The 16,846-nt window shown below is 40.5% G+C and overlaps 1 protein-coding gene across 2 annotated transcripts; it reads left to right on the plus strand.

Annotated features, from left to right (window-relative positions):
• The first annotated feature begins 621 nt into the window (after window positions 1-621).
• Window positions 622-7,887, plus strand: Fgg (fibrinogen gamma chain). 2 transcript variants are annotated; one of them, XM_051199039.1, is made up of 10 exons: window positions 626-822; window positions 912-956; window positions 1,092-1,275; window positions 1,365-1,458; window positions 2,843-2,973; window positions 3,243-3,376; window positions 4,243-4,427; window positions 5,625-5,902; window positions 6,995-7,164; window positions 7,668-7,887. In XM_051199039.1, exons 1-10 carry the CDS (start codon window positions 748-750, stop codon window positions 7,680-7,682), a joined length of 1,311 nt encoding a protein of 436 aa, XP_051054996.1. In that variant the 5' UTR covers window positions 626-747; the 3' UTR covers window positions 7,683-7,887. The 2 variants fall into 2 exon arrangements, with proteins under 2 accessions (XP_051054995.1, XP_051054996.1); XM_051199038.1 differs by lacking the exon at window positions 7,668-7,887 and having other exon boundaries at window positions 622-822; window positions 6,995-7,295.
• The last annotated feature ends 8,959 nt before the right edge of the window (window positions 7,888-16,846 follow it).

Consider the following 16,846-nt stretch of genomic DNA (forward strand, 5'->3'; position numbering starts at 1 on the left):
TCTCTGAGGCCAGGTTTTCCCTTCAAGAACTAGTTGGGGCTTTGGGACAAACCAGTGAACCCCTGGCCCTTTCCTTCCCTTTTCCAGTAGAAGGGAGCCAGCTTCTCTTACAGCCATCAGACAAGTTGAGGTCAAAACCCAGTGAGAATTGACCTGAGAAAAAAGGACAGCACGGATTAGACAGGAACCCATTATTTCCAGCATAATTCATGCTTGGAAATACAGAAGTGAGGCACGGAGGGAGGAAAAGCCAACTCCTGAGATAGCGGCAGGTGAAAAACAATAGTGTCACCTGGTCCCTGGGCTAAGACAGGTCTTTCAGTAATGCCTGTGGCTGCAGCAGGCCAGACCTCGGAATAGGCTGGGTTTGCTATGGGCAGGTCAGAACACTGTTTGCTCTCCTGGTGGTGGTGTACTGGAAGCAATTGCATCACGCACCCTCCATCCCTCCTCAGAGCCAATGCTTTCCTGGCTTTTGCAGATGCCCATGTGTCTGGGGATACAGGTTGGGCTGAGCCCAAAAGGAGGAGCTTAAACCTGTGTGCAAAATCTGGAAATCTGACAGAGCACAGCTGGGAGCCAGAATGAGCGGAAATAGCCCACACTTCTGGTAAAGAGGCCCCGTGACCAGTTCCAGCCACTCTTAGTCCCCGCCCAGACTGGGAACTCACATAAAAGACTGTGGAGAGCCCAAGAGGTCACAGTGCTGGCTGTGAGGGGCTGGGAAGGCCAGGTCACACAGACATCATGAGTTGGTCCTTGCAGCCCTGGAGTTTGATTCTCTGCTGCACGATTTTACTGTTCTCTCCAACAGGCCTAGCGGTAAGTACCCTTTAGGAGCCGTATTGTTTTAAATGCAAACATGGGAAAAGATCAGAGCCACTAGCAAAATGTCTGTTTTTCTCCCACAGTACATTGCTACCAGAGATAACTGTTGCATCCTAGATGAGAGATTTGTAAGTAGTTTCTATGTCATCCCGTTTCTTGGGACTAGAGAAATCTTAAGCTTTTGGGGAAACGTTTAGCATCTGTGGATAGAATATAAGACTTCTCCTCTCAGGTTGTTCAGTTGCCTCCTTATTAACTTGCAGGGTAGTTACTGCCCAACCACCTGTGGTATCGAAGACTTCCTGTCCTCTTACCAAACCGATGTGCACAATGACCTCCAGGCTCTGGAAGACATCTTAAGCCGTGCTGAAAACAGAACTACAGAAGCCAATGAACTGATCAAAGCAATACAAGTTTACTACAACCCCAACCAACCCCCAAAGCCAAGTGAGAACACCTGCTGAGGAAATATCTTTTCTGGTTTTAATTGGGCTGTTTGCGTAAGTGATTTTTCTGTCTCTGACCCTGTGTTACAGATATGATAGACAGCGCCACTCAGAAGTCTAAGAAGATGACAGAAGACATTATGAAATATGAAGCGCTGATATTGACACATGAGACAAGCATCCAGTAAGTGTCTGGTTTTAATTTACTCTCCGAGGCAGATTGAAATTTTACTTAATATTCCATATCTCACAGAAAGTGACCATGGAATATATTTTTCATTTAAAATATCAAACTGGCATGAACCTATTGGAGCTGAGAGTTTTTAGTACAAAATGAGTTGTACCAGCTTGTAATTTAAAAAGATGGTACTAATAACCACATAGGAGAAAGGTTATTGTAGACATATTGAAATGCCATCCTGGCTCTGTTTGCCTAAACGGCCCCCATCCCCTTACAATGTAAAGCCAAATGCACGGGAATTGGGGTGTGGAAAATATAATCCTCTTCACAATTATGTCACCAAATCAACATTAAGAAATCAGAAAGCAGACAGAAGAAGGATCGTGGCTACTATAGCAAATCATGTCAAAAGTGGAGTAGACAGTATATGTCTTGGTGCCACTTGACCACAGCATGTGGACCTGCTGCTATGCCTTGCCCTCTGTTCTCACTCCCAGCTTCCCAGGGACTCTGGGCAGTTTTACTTCCTTTCCCTATCTTCCCCAAAATTGAACTCACAGCACCATTGGAAACTGGGCTAGATGGTAGCTAAGGAGAAGTGGGCTCAAACATATTTCTCCTCTCTCTGCTATCAGAAAGTAGTGCTTGTTGTTGCTACAGTTTTTATCATTATAACTTCCATTACTTTTGCTCGTCATTAAAGTATAAAGAAACCATTGTGAGAAAACTTCTACAACAGAGGAAAAACGTGATCCAACAGTTTCTCCCTCTTCTTTACTTCAAAGACGGACGCAGTGGATTGTGTGTTGTTCATAGTTATCTGTCATGTCTGAATGTTTATTAGCAACCATGAGAAGAACCAAGGGAAAACTCTCACTTTCCCTAGATGTTTCCTAGAGATACGAAACTGGAAAGGGAAAATGCCTACTGCTTCATGTATAGTAAAAGTATCCCAGGGACCTTTCCCGTGTAAGTCATAGACCAGATGGAAAAGTCCTAAATGGCATGTGTGAGCTACTGCTTAACCAAGCCTACCACCCACATGTTGTTACCTGAGTCCCCTTATAGAAAAGGAAAAACTCAGAAAAGCTGGTGACCTTTGTTTATTGACAGGAACTTTGTTATTTGTGTTCAAAGTTGAGACCTGCCTGCCCCATGCAAGTGCCAATTACCCTCCTGTTGAAATGGATTGGGATTTTATTTTTCTTTTCTGAAAAGCTTCAATTTAATTTTGCCACTCAAAAAATTTTTGCAATTTCCCAAGAACAAAGTAATTTATCACAAAGGAGTGCTGGAGAAGATAAAACAGCATTTCTGACAGAGAAGAAAAAAACGTGTTATTCTGTAAGGAATGCTTATCCCCTATCACTGCATTGCTCTTTCCTAGGTATTTACAGGAAATCTATAATTCAAATAGCCAGAAGATCACAAACCTGAAAAAGAAGGTAGCCCAACTTGAAGCTCAGTGCCAGGAGCCTTGCAAGGACACCGTGCAGATCCGTGACATAACTGGGAAAGGTATGAAAGAAATTCACCCTGGGATCAGGGTCATCAAAGCAAACAGCCAAAATAAAAGCAATTTGCACATCTTGCAATGCGTTACAAGTCTGGAAAGCATCCGACCTTAAATCTAAGGATTCCAACTGCCCCGAGTTTTCTTGGGTACTAATCAATAATTTGGAAGGAATGGTGATAGGAAAGGAGAGGGAGGCAGCTAAAAACCGTAAACACCCTATCGGTGTTTCAAGCCACTGAAGCAGTTTTATTTGCTTCTTCTTCATCATCAGATTGTCAGGAAATTGCCAACAAGGGTGCCAAAGAAAGCGGACTTTACTTCATTCGGCCTCTGAAGTCTAAACAGCAGTTCTTAGTGTACTGTGAAATCGATGGATCTGGAAATGGCTGGACCGTGCTGCAGAAGGTAACAGACAGCCTCTGACTGCATATATCGACACCCTGTAATCATCAGCCTACATATCTCTCACTGTAGCCTCTTTGAGGTAAACACTATTGTCACCTCAACTTGTAGGAGAGATTCTGAGGCACGAGAACCCCTAAGTAATGAGTAATGGGCAGGATTTGCATCCAGCAGCCTGGCTCTCCCGTGCTTTTCTGTTACACCATGCTGACTCTGCTGTCACATTAAGCATAATTTGTCATAGTATATGGTCACATAAACAAAGTCCTTTAGTGACAAGGCATGGAATAGGTCTCTTTCCTCCGATCAAGAGATAAGGCAGGCCATTAACAGCAACCCAAAGCCTTTCAGAGGATGAAGCTGGGTGGCTCACAACAAAGCAATATTTTGTTGTTGTTGTTGTTTTGTGCCTGCCTGGTACCCACTGCAAAATTGGCTCCTTAAAAAAAAAAAAAAAAAAGAACCTTGTATGTACTTCCTGCCATCTTTACAGCATCCCCTGCAGGACTGTTTGTTGGCAATGTGTTTGAGCAGTGCACTGTAGTACCGAGTGTGAGTTCTGAAGACATTTTTGGGTCTTCAAAAAACCTACAACAAAGACAAAACTAAAAACAATGAAAAAATAGCTCTATCATTAATGTAGCAGAGGTGTGTGTGTGTGTGTGTGTGTGTGTGTGTGTGTGTGTGTGATATTTTCAGTCCTCAGAGCATCATCGTTCTGTTTGGTAGGTGATGAAATGGAGGCAGCTCTCACGAGGTCAGTTAGCTGGTTGTTGGCAGAATGATAACCTGCATATTTTGAATGTTGTTTCTTTCTATGCACCAATCATCTGTTCTTTCCTCTTGTTCATGCTGTTGTTGTGCACTAGAGGCTTGATGGCAGTGTGGATTTCAAGAAGAACTGGATTCAGTATAAAGAAGGATTTGGACACCTGTCTCCTACTGGCACTACAGAGTTCTGGCTGGGGAATGAAAAGATTCATCTGATAAGCATGCAGTCCACAATCCCATATACACTGAGAATACAGCTCAAAGATTGGAATGGCAGGACCAGGTATGCTGTGGAAGCGACTTCCACTTTTTGTTGTAACGTTTTGCTGCAAACAGACCCTTTGCAGCTAGCAATGAAACAATGGCAAAACAACCTGACAAATGCAAAAGCTTGTATCCAGGCTGTTTACTAGGAGGGCATTTTGTTCTTGGAAAGCCTGAAGAGCGAGCTAAGCTAAGTCTCCCCAATGTGGATCAGAATGTCCTAGCACAGTTTCTATACTTGGAAATATTGAGAGTGGTTGCTATGGGGTGTTAAATGTGAACCAGAAATTGTATATGCAATTAAATTCAATCAAATTCAAGCATTCAGATTTTCTACTCACTTAATGATTTATTCATTTTGCCAAACTATGAACCACCTTAAAATCAACTAATTCTTGTGGTGATTGATCTCCAGCCTTCCTAGGCTGAGAGATAACTAGAGTTTGGGTTTTGAACACCTAATTTAAGTGAAAAAAAGTATAAAACCTTCTTATTATATATGAAATAATGAAACATGTTCCAGTTCCAAACACATTTTTAAAATTTTACTTTAACTCCTCCCTCCCCCAAACTATCCAAGTCAGCAGGCCTTTTTCTGTATGAGCATCCTCTGTTTCCCAAATGTGAGATATTGGGGAAGAGATTAGTTATTTTCTGGAAATCTCTATTTATTCCCAAAGGGAAGCTGTTCTCTTTGCTCTGCAGACCTATAGTGTCTTTTACAAATTTTCCCAGAGGAGGTCTCTCTGGCTCTTGTGGCTCTCATGGCTTCTGTGATATCCTGGAAAGTTTCTTTTTGCCAGTATTTCATTGTTTTGTAAAAGGAGAAACCTTTCATGCCCTCACACTTCAAGTGGTACCCATGGATAATGGTACCTGTCTCCTTCAAATCTGGGGCATGAGCTTACTCATTGTAGATGATTATTGTGATGTATGATAATGTGTGTGTGGTGGTAACAAAAGTTAAATGAAAGTAGAAATGATTAGATTTGCCCAAACATTTTCCTTTGATCTTAAGATTCTGTAACTAAAAAGCAAGCATGTGGTTTTTGGTTTTTCTGGGATTCACTGAAGGTGTTTAGATCAATCCTGGATGGTGGGGATGACTTTGGGACTGGTGCACACAGGCATTGTATAGATTTGAGGAAAGCTTCACTCTATTTGTCTGTTTTGGCCTTGTGACTCAAAGTGCACTATCACCGTTCCATCCTCACAGCACTGCAGATTATGCCATGTTCAGGGTGGGTCCTGAATCTGACAAATACCGCATGACCTATGCCTACTTCATTGGTGGAGATGCTGGGGATGCATTTGATGGCTACGATTTTGGTGATGATCCCAGTGACAAGTTTTTCACATCCCACAATGGCATGCAGTTTAGTACCTGGGACAACGATAACGATAAGTTTGAAGGCAACTGTGCCGAACAGGATGGATCCGGTTGGTGGATGAACAAATGTCATGCTGGCCACCTCAATGGATTTTATTACCAAGGTATTTTTGTCTCCAGTTATGAGTAGTGTGTAGTAGATGTTTAATGGAAGGTGATAAACAGAAGCAGGGAGATGAAGAATTATAACAAACACAGTATTTTTTAAAATTTTATAACTCTTTATTTGAAATCAGAATGGGATAACACTAATTATCTAACTGGCATTATCTTAAATAATATTAAGCTTTTGCCTACAGAGGTCACCTCTATAGTGCCCTCCCCCCCATTCCTAAGAAACATCAGGGTTTTGTAACTGTGCTGACACTTTCATCGTCTGAGTTGGGATGAAGCACAGTGGTATCTCTTTTATACCTGTCTTGTGTATGGCAAAGATGGACTGGCATTACCATATCTGTGCTTGTGGACACATTGTCCTGACTCAGCTGTCTGTGAACCATGTGTAAGATACAAGCAGTGGGCAGTGAACAGACGTCAAGAGAAATGTAGTAAGAGGCAAAGAAGTACTAGTGAGAGCAAAGGTGCATAAAAGCTTGAGTGACAGGTCTAGCATGGGGATTGTAGAGGCTTGTTTGAATGTAGGGGAGGCAATGGTTTCTGTAAGGGGAAAAGCGTTCAGAACACTGATGTCAATGACCTAGCAGTTTTGAATGGAGAGACACCAGGGATACTAAGGGATCTTTTAAGAAATTAGAATGCAGCCCCCTCTACTGATGAGAAACTGTAGTGATATGGAACAGCTTTCTAGAGATACTTTCTAGGACTTAATAGCATCTTCTAATAGCCAGATGATCATGCTCTCATGCAATGTCAGACCACCTAATCAGGAATTTGTAGCTCCTATTATAGTAGCCTAAGTGCAAAAGGATTGCCTCCAATAGCAGAGAGAGAGAGAGAGAGAGAGAGAGAGAGAGAGAGAGAGAGAGAGAGAGAGAGAGAGAGAGAAGTGTTCCAGCCCTGGTAATAATCAATAAACTTAAAGTATGTGTGTGATCAGGAAAATTTTTTTGTTGGTTTTTAGATCTCTAGGGATGTTTTCAGGTAGGAGGAAATGCTGTAAATGTGACAATAGTTCTAATGGACTGTGAGGAAAGGAAATGTAATGATAAAAGACATGCACCTCTGACCCTTTGCAGGTGGCACTTACTCAAAGGCATCTACTCCTAATGGCTATGACAATGGCATTATTTGGGCCACATGGAAAACCCGATGGTATTCCATGAAGGAAACCACCATGAAGATAATTCCCTACAATAGACTCGCCATTGGAGAAGGACAACAACACCACATGGGGGGATCCAAACAGGTCAGCGTGGAGCATGAAGTTGACATTGAATACTGATAAGTCATCTGCATAGAAGTTTTAAAACACATATAGGAAGAATTAACTATTAACTTCTATTAACTTGTACAAATTTCCAACAAATTTTTTTCCCTCAAATTTTCTTCCACATACAGTTATTCTATTTAATTTTAGTTTTTTCTTAAAATGACACAGCCCTAAATGGAAATGAAAATCCACTTTGAACCATATTTCTAAGTTACTAAAATTAGAGGAGCTATTAAAAAATTTATTTGAGGAGACATTTTGTTTGACCTTTTATTTTATGATCAGTTGTAATTATTTTGTTGTTGTTTATATTATTTCTTAATGACTTTAGTGAATACTAATAAAATAAGAGAATTTTTTCTAATTTAACATGTATAATTTTCCCATCTGTTTTACCTCTACATCATATTTAATTTTTATTTTTAAACAAAGACAATTATGTTTTTTAATTTATCTCTTGTTTCATTGTATATTCATAGGCTGGAGACGTTTAAAGAACATTTCAAAGCTGGTTTGCTTTTTTAAAGGACTTTATCCAAGCAGAGAAATGTAATATTTTTCTTATGGGACAATGGACTTTCAAAGCCTCACTTCATTTTAGGAGTTAACGGAATCCATGTTGAAAACTCCATTAGCAGTTTTATGCTGGCAATAATGTATCTACATGCATTTCAATAAACATGTTTTCCTAAGAAGAGATATTTGGTGCCTTTTATTGACCCTGGAAAGTATGACTTTTCCTCAGTTATTGTTAGTTGCTGAGTTTACATGTTATGCTACACATAGTACCTGAGCCAAGAGAAATTGAAAGGAAACCTAAACCATGGCTCTTGACCTCCAAGGGATATAAGTCACCCAAAATACGGTAGTTCGGGGTGACAGAAACAACTACCTAAAGTGACAACATTTGGTGTAAGAACATAAGCCCATCTCGCAGGTGAGCAGGAAGGTGAACAGAAGGAGCCATTTACTCATTCTAAATGAGGGATATTGAGATCCTGGGAACTTGGGTTAGCTGGCACATCCTTTTAGGGATCACCTGAGTCTGGAAAACTCGCACCGAGTTACTGCACTGAGTACTTGACTACTTACACATTGAATCAAGCAAAGATCAGTTTGTGCTGAAGTCCTCATCTTTGGCTTTGGAGGGTCTTGCTTTCCACAATTTCTTTCCAAATTCACTCATTTCCTGGTTCTCATGACTCCCCATTAAAAAAAATTCTGTAATGATAATGCCATTGCTTGACTTACTAGAATGAGCTTATGTTAATTTTGTGGTTAAGTTTGCAACCCAATGAGTCACAGAAAATGGATCAACTTCAAATTTACACATATTTGGTTATTAGTATCTACTGGTGAATCCTGAGGGTTACAGTTTCAGAAATGAGGTATGAGGCATGCTTTTAGACTCAATTAGAGTATGTCTCTGCAAGTAATGGAAAAGATTAAACAATCGTCTTGATAATTCAACAATGAAACTTTAAGTGCATAGACAAGGAGCGTCCCTCTGCAGCTCAGAATCGTTAGTAACTATTGCTCAACTCTCTCCTTTATTTCTCTGAGCACTGGGAAGCTTCAAAGCAGGGAGGCTAAATGCCAGGTTCCAAAGTCCCACCTCTTATCACCAGAAGAAAATCTCCAAAAAGAAAAGGGAGGACAGACCTAGGACAGTAGTTGAGCTTTTGGCAGCATGTGTAATATCCTGGATTCCATCCCCAACACCCTCCTCCAAAAAAAAAAAAAAAAAAAAAAAAAAAAAGAATGTCTGTTTCCATGGCTTTGAGCCATACAACTGTAAGAAAGGTGCCTTGTGTTTACAGGCAGGAATATTACTTATTGACAAAACACCATGGTTTAAAATATACCTTTCCCTAGTCCTTTTCCTGCAGCTGGACTTCATGAACAGGTTTTGGGGGTATGGGTAGGTTAAAGGTGCGTGGGAATTGAAAGGCTATAGCTAGCCAGGTGTGGTGACCCCACATCTATAATCTTAGCACTTGGGAGGATAAGGCAGGAGGATCATGAATTCAAGACAAGCCTGAGCTATAAAACAGACCACTGTCTCAAACAAACAAACAAACAAAAAGTTCAAGGGTAAAACATGGAGTGGAGAGAAGGAGAAGGAAAAAGAGAGAGGAAGGAGAAAAAAGAAGGGGGCAGAGGAGGGAAAAATATACACCACATCTGAGAGCTTCATGAGACCTTAAATTCTTTCACTCTGACTGATATCAATGTGAATTAGCAAAGGCATTTTTGTAATAGATGCCTTGGTTTATTCAGATGGTCAATGTGGAAAACTCAAGGGCACATTAAACTCTAGGAGAAACTTATGGCTAATAGCTCCTTAATAGTTTGATGAAGCTCAGGAGCAATGAGGTTGGCTGGCTGATGGCTGCTTGGGAAACTCATTCCCAGATGGCCTGCATCTCCAGAACCAACACAAAGCCAGACTCAACCTACATATCTGTGGTCTGGGCTTGGGAGAGGCAAGGTGCAGCATGCCTAGGGCCTTCATGGGCCAGTCAGCCTGGTGTATGAGACCCTGTCTCAAATAATGTAGAAGGTAAAGGCCAACACCAGAGGATGTCCTCTCATCTCCACAAACAGACCACAGCACACAGTCATATGACCATATACACACACAAGAGGGTGGCAAGTGTTAAAAAAGTAGAGTGAGGTGAAAATATTGAAGATAGGAAAGGTAGGCAAAGTAAATGACAAATACTGAGTGATGAGGGACTATCCTTCATGTGCCTCTCTGTGAAGGTGCTCACCGTGGGAGGCAGAAGAGAAGAGACTTGTATTCCTAGCACATCATTCCTTTTTGGTCTGTTCTGGGTCAGTCTCTAGACTAGTAATTATTAGTTATTCAGATTTTCGTTCCTTCTCATCTTCCCAGTATAGTCAATGTAGTGAGTCTAACAAGTACTACTTTATCTACTTGCTTTTGTGCTTATCATAGATTGTATGTGTATATTTTTTAAGTCAACAAATGATATTTTTCTATAAATCAGTGGTACTGAGACTGAGCCTCAATTTGTCTTTTACTAATCTGCATTAAGTACAGAAGTGTAGGATTATCTTGTAGAAGAAACTTTTGTCTATATTATGTTTGCTTCGCTTTATTTATTAAAATGCCTTTTATATCTAGCAAAAGTTGAGACCTGTGATTTATGTAGCTTTTTTATTTGTTTATTTTTTGTTTGTTTGTTTGGTTTTTTTTTTTTTTTTTTGAGACAGGATTTCTCTGTGTAGCTCTGGTTATCCTGGAACTCACTAGATAGACCAAGCCTGCCTCAAACTCAGAGGTCTGCCTGCCTCTATCTCCCAAATGTTGGGATTAAAGATGAGTGCCATGGCATGGTCGGGGAGAGATATCCCCACTCACCCACCCACCTATCAATGTGTAATGGGAGAGCTATGCCTGTTACTCATCTGTCATGTGGCAGGCATGAGGTGGGTATCCCCCACTCAGGTGGGAGAGATGGCCCTGAGGTCATAAGAGCAGGAAAGCTGTCCCTCCCCCTCATTAGCTGTGATACTCAGAGTGGACTGAGCAACATAGCCGAGCTGGCCCTGAAAGTGTAGGTGTGGGAGAACTGGCCCTGCCCCTTGCTCATTGATGCAAGGGTGAACTAGCCAAGACAATTGCTGGAAAACTCACCCTGGTGGTGAGGACAAGGGAGAGCTGGTGGGCTGACCAACCCTGCAACTACCCAGGCCCAGAACCACGGTTAAAGGTTGGCCCACCCCATCTGTGATCTCTGTAGGGTAGGGGTGAGGGGAGAGGGTCCTGTAGACCTAGAGCTACAGAATCTCCAGGACACAGGGCAGCAATGGGATGTCCAGGCAGAGTCCCATTGAGGGCCCAGTGTCGATAGGATAGCAAAGACCAAGGCGTTGAACCAAGCCAGTGCTTCTTTGTGATGAATGCTTGTGTGTTAAGGTGCATGGATGAAGGGGTTTACTATGTGACTCACTGCGTCACACTACCGCTTCCACAACAGTATTTTCCTTTTTTCTTTGTTTTGTTTTCCTTTTTATCTTAAATTTTATTTTCTTTTGTTGTGGGGGGGGGCGCATTGCAGAGAAGATGCGAGGCAGATGTGAGGGGACAGGAGATGGGTAGGATCTGGATGCATGCTATGAAAGACACAAAGAATAAACAGAAAAGTTTTACAAAGGTATGTGCCACTATTCCCAGACGTTTTATGTAGCTTTTAAAAATTTTGTTTGTCTAGTAATGCATTTCCACTGTATTCTATAAAACAGTACATCTATAACTGAGTAGAATTTAATAAGAAATGGTTCTTTGGGGCTAGAGAGATGACTTGGTGGTTAAGAGCACTGGCTGTTCTTCCAGAGGATCTGGGTTCAATTCTCAGCACCCACATGGCAGCTCACAACTGTCTGTAACATTGTTTCTGGGGGATCTGACGCTTTCACCCAATGTACAAAAAAAAAAAAAAAAAAGAAAGAAAGAAAAAAAAAAGAAAGAAATGGTTCTTCATCACAAACAGTTTGAGAATCTCTAAAATCTTCATTGCTCTATTTTCCCCATTCCTCCCCTTCGCTCTTCTCTTTCCTTTTTCTTTTCACTGGTGTGAACATCCACAGCCTAGGAGAGTTCAGCTCCTTAAGATCCTTCCCCAACTTGAAAGCTTCATAATTTCCCTTTGCTTCCTTTTGAGTTCAAGAGTTATAAAGTAAATGTTATTTGTTTTCAAACTTGAAACTTTTCAAATATTTTTTAAATTGCCATTTAAAGGCCACATTATGACCTGAGAACATAACCTTGATGATCTTGATTCGGAGGAAGGCAGAGTTTTGCAAATTAGTTTGGGGAAGCGGCTTGTTACTGAATTAGTCTATCCCACAAAAAATGAACGTAACTTATAATCACTCTCCAGTATGATCTACATAGCAGAGGCCTGTTTATTGTTATTTCCTTTAAGAAGAAAGAAAATAAATAGACCAAATACAGGTGGATTTACTTAAATTTGTTAATTTTGTAAGCATGAGTTTTGGCCCAATGGCACAGCAGCCATGATTGGTTCATTGTGAAGTGTCACAGGTCCACCCATCTGAGCCATCGGAATTGCCTTCTGGAAAGTCGCTGGGAAACACTGGAGGCAGAAATGGAGTTGAGTTCAGGATTGTGGCATTCACTCAAATCTACTAACTGGGACACAGTTGTGTCCTTCAAATGTAGACACCCGGTCTTTCTTTGTTTGGCACTGCCTCCTCCGACCAGCCAGGTCATCACTAGATTTTCTCTTATTGACAAGTGGAGGAAACACACCATAAGTCTGAGTGCTGACTCTCCTTAAGTAAACATGGTAGGGCAGATTCCACTCTGGGATGATCCAGGACACACAGTTAAAATGTTACAAACGAAAAAGAAAAGCTAACATTGAGTAGACTTTGGATTGGAGATAGTTTTCTTCACTGTTTTCTTCAGATTGTAAAGCTGTGTTTAGGGTCACATGAGAGAATGTAGCAAATTGTTCCAATAAACAACAACAACAAAATCTCAGTTGTCTCTTGCTGGAAAGATTAGTATGGCTTCATGGCTTTGAACCTGATATTATGTTTGGAAGTATAAATTTAAAACAATTTTTTGAGGCAGGGTCTCATGTATCCTAGGCTGACTTCAAACTTACTATGTAGTCAAGGATAACCTAATCCTCTGGCCACTACCTCTTAAGTGCTGAAATTACCTGTGTATGACACCATACCTGCAGATGACCCAGGGTGACACATTTTCCTTACTTGCCTTTGTTATGAAGGTTTTAGAATGCTTTTTTTTTTTTTTTTTTTACAATTTAGAAAAATCTAATTTTGTGTCCTGGCCAGGAATATTGGAAAATGTCTTCCATGTAAGTTTCTCTGTGGTATTTCTCAGTATTCTTGTTCCTGCTGAATTTTTATGCAAGTATAACATTCCTACAAATTGGTGATACCAAATCAAGTAGCCCTTTAAAATTGGGTCCATGACAGGAGCTATACCTTCAGAGTAGAATTTGTGTTTAGAATAGGCTGGGCTGTCCCTAACACCACATAACAAACAAAATGCAACGGGCCTTGGCAATTATCATTACCTCCCTTTGTATGTAATTCCTTTCTTGGGAAAATGCTAAGTGCCTTTCTTGGGAAAATGCTAAGATACTGTTTCTTCTAATTTCAGTGTAATATGTTCACAATTATTAGGTTTTCTGTATTAATATTTATCCCAATGAAACCAGGAGAGTTTGCTGACTATCGCAGACAGAAGATGAATACTTAGAACAAAGCCATGTTTTATGAATTGATGCATCGGCATTTAAAAGAAGCAGAAAAATTCAAGCACTCCATTCTTTCAGATCTCCTTTCTCCTCCACCCCCACTCATAACTACTCAGTGGGAACTTTATTGAAAGAGCTTATATAAAAGATCATTGACAGTAACCTGAATGGAGAGAGAGAGAGAGAGAGAGAGGATGAGAATGACCATTAGCCATATGTAGTGATGCAAGCCTGTAATCCCATAGTTCCCCATTAAGGAAGATAAGAAAAGAGGGTCCTGAAAGCAGGGGCAGCCTGTATCTAGGCTACATAGTGAGACCCTGTCTTAAAATACTGAGGAGCAGTCATCCAGAGGTGGTGGTGCACACCTTTGATCCCATTTTTCAGGAGACTGAGACGCAAATCTCTAAGTTGAAGGCCAGCCTAACCTACATAGTGAAGTCCGGGACAGCCAGGGCTACAGGGACACTGTCTCAGAAAAGCAAACAAAATAGCTAAAAATAAACCCCAAGGCCCAGATTCAATCTATAGCAACTACCTCCCCAAATGATGATTAATTACTAAATTTGTTAAATATTATTCATGCAAATGCCCATTAATCTGGAGAGAGTTCCATTTTAAGAAGTAAGGTATACTTATTTCCAAATTAAGAATATTAAAAAGAAAATTTAAGGAAATTCCCACTTCCTTACTATTACTATAACTCCCAAGGATATCATCTGGGTCCAGAGCATCCACAGATTCTAAAACAAACGCCTCCTTAATCACTTCTACATGGATCATCGTAACATCACTGGCCTTTCTCAGTACATAGATAAGCAAAAGGACAAAGTTTTGTAATAGCTGAGAAATACAGGAAGAGGCTGGTCAAACAAAAGCATGGAGCTAAGTACTACTGACAGTGTCTCTTAGGTAAATCCTTACTAGAACCAGATCGCTGTTGTAAACCCAGGCCAAGGTCCTGCAAACTTAGTCACAAAAGCCAAAATCTCCTGTTAGGGTCAGTCCAAAAAACAGGAAGTGATTTATACTTTCCAGTTGTTGTATAATAATTGTTTTAACCAAGTATCTCCTGGTAAAAAGTAAATGTCCATGCTCATATAGATTTTTATGATGCAGGATATAAAAACCTATCAAACTTGTGAATTCTTTTTATTATTTGTAACGGTAGAATGAAGCTAGCTGTAAAAAGATATCTAAATCAAATGTTTCCCACAGGACTAAGAAAAACTGTGAATTTCTAGGGGGAAAGCCATTAGAATTATGCCACAGAAAATTTCTCAAAATTTTACTGATTTTTTTTTTTTGCAATTAGAAAACTGTCCTTCTTGTCATATGCTCTTTGAAGGTGATTACTATTGTGTTATTTGTACCCTGTGAACCTGCATGATTTTAATGGCACAGGAAGTATGACATGGTAGAAAACCACCCCTAAATAATAAAGAACCAGGTCAAGGTTGCCCACCCAAGTGCCTATCTGAGACACCCTGAACTACAGAGAAAACATGGACCTTTTAATTACAGGCTATTGGATCTTCTAGAACTATTAAAGGTGCCATTTCTAAGGATGCTGCCACAATTGTCCAGTATCACTCTCCACTATCTGGTGCCGCTGTACTGTGATAAAGTACCATGAAGAAAAGCAATGTGGAGCTGTGGGAAAGCTCTTCGGGGCGGCTGCTCCTCAAGTGAAGTGGTTAGAGTAGGAAGAGGAAATGGAGGAGGGGGGAGGGAGGAGAAGAGGAAAGGGAGGAGGAAGTGCCTTTTGAACAGATACTGGGATGGAGTTAGGAAGTGAGATATACAGACTCTCCAGGGGACCATGGGACAGCAAGGGCACAGTCCTCAGGTGACATTCTTGGAAATGTTTCCATGGGCTGCCACAATGATGGCTTTCTATAAGACTGTCTCTGTTAGTTTTCTTTCAGGAAGATTATAGTCTGTTCATTTACCTGAAAGGAACTTCCTGCAGGCCTAGAAAAACTTTTGAGAAGGTTTGGTGTCCCTGTTGTGCCTGGCATTTTGATGATATAGTGTCTGTGGGTGAATGTTTACCAGCTTCCCCAGGAATAACTGTTGTCTGGAATCTCAATGGGCTCAGGACTTCCTCTGAGCTCTAAAGCTGACTTTAAAAAACTGAGGAACTTGCCTCAGAGTAGGAAGACATTGCCTCCAGGAGAGCTTTGATCTGTCTGTAGCAAGCTTCATATACCTGAGCTGCTCTATTTGCAACAGATGAACACATTCATGCTTGCTTGCTCAATAAGGATCTGAACCTTTTTAAGAAACGATAAAAACAAGCAAAATATTTCAATTTTTCTATTTCTGTTCTAATGAAAGAGATAGTTATCCCTACAATGATAAAGGCTACAGTGATAACTCATCTAAGAAAAGATAGAAGAACAAGGGACTACATTTATTTGAATATTAAATCAGGATTCTGTAGAATGTCCTCCAAACACTTAGTATTTAGTAATTTAAGCACTCAATAAACATTAGTGACTGCTGTTTCCAGGAGTAGCTTCACAGAGCAAGCAGGATCAGACAAAGTAGGACTGGTTGCCAGCTCATGGGATGCCCCCATTAAGTTAGAAATTCACATATACAACCACAGCATTCTAGACTAAGTATATCCCAAATATTGCAGAAGACATACATATACTAAGAAATATTGTTTGTCTGTGTGAGATTCAAATTTAACTGTCATTCTCACTTTTTATTACTAAATATAACAAACTTAAGTCAAAGGCTTCTCAACTTTATTGAATCATGACTGCTATGTAAAAAGTGTATGTTTGATGTGAAATAACCCCCCTTTTGAGCTAATTAGCATGTATTATCTTTTCCTGTCCTTCTTTTCCTATTTGCCTCATGTTTCAACTCCTAACCAATACTGTGTTCCCTTCTCTGAGTTCCCCACTTTAAGTTTCACACAGAAGTGAAATCGTGCCTTTCTGTTTAGTTTCTTTCACTTAGCATGATGTCCTCCAGGCTTATGTGTATATCTCCAAAGGCAGGATTTTCTTCTTTTCACCCACTGAACAATAATTTCTTGTATTTGCCCTTTTATTTATCCATTCATCCATTGAATGGTATTAAGCGGCTTCCCCAGCGTGGAATTGTAAATAATGCAGTAAAATTCTGTTCAAGATCCAGCTAATGCTTTGGAGGAGGGAGAGAAGTGGGAAGGTAGGTCCATACAACAATTTTACTGAGAACTGAATGTTGAGATGAATAGCAAATGAAGAGAGTCCATGTGCAAAGACACAATGAGGAAAGAACCAGCACTTTCCACAGCATTTCTGTACTTCACTGATGGCTACTACTTTCTACCGGTGGTGGTGACTGCCCATTAATTTGTTAATATGTAGAGT

The sequence above is a fragment of the Phodopus roborovskii genome, unplaced genomic scaffold (assembly GCF_943737965.1).
Source record: "Phodopus roborovskii unplaced genomic scaffold, PHOROB, whole genome shotgun sequence".
Lineage (NCBI taxonomy): Eukaryota > Metazoa > Chordata > Mammalia > Rodentia > Cricetidae > Phodopus > Phodopus roborovskii.

Bases quoted from the DNA above. Each gene is read 5' to 3' on its own strand.
- Fgg (XM_051199038.1), top strand. From the start codon at position 748: ATGAGTTGGTCCTTGCAGCCCTGGAGTTTGATTCTCTGCTGCACGATT. The intron at 957-1,091 runs GTAAGTAGTTTC...ATTAACTTGCAG, and splicing joins GCATCCTAGATGAGAGATTT to GGTAGTTACTGCCCAACCAC. The intron at 1,459-2,842 runs GTAAGTGTCTGG...GCTCTTTCCTAG, and splicing joins ACACATGAGACAAGCATCCA to GTATTTACAGGAAATCTATA.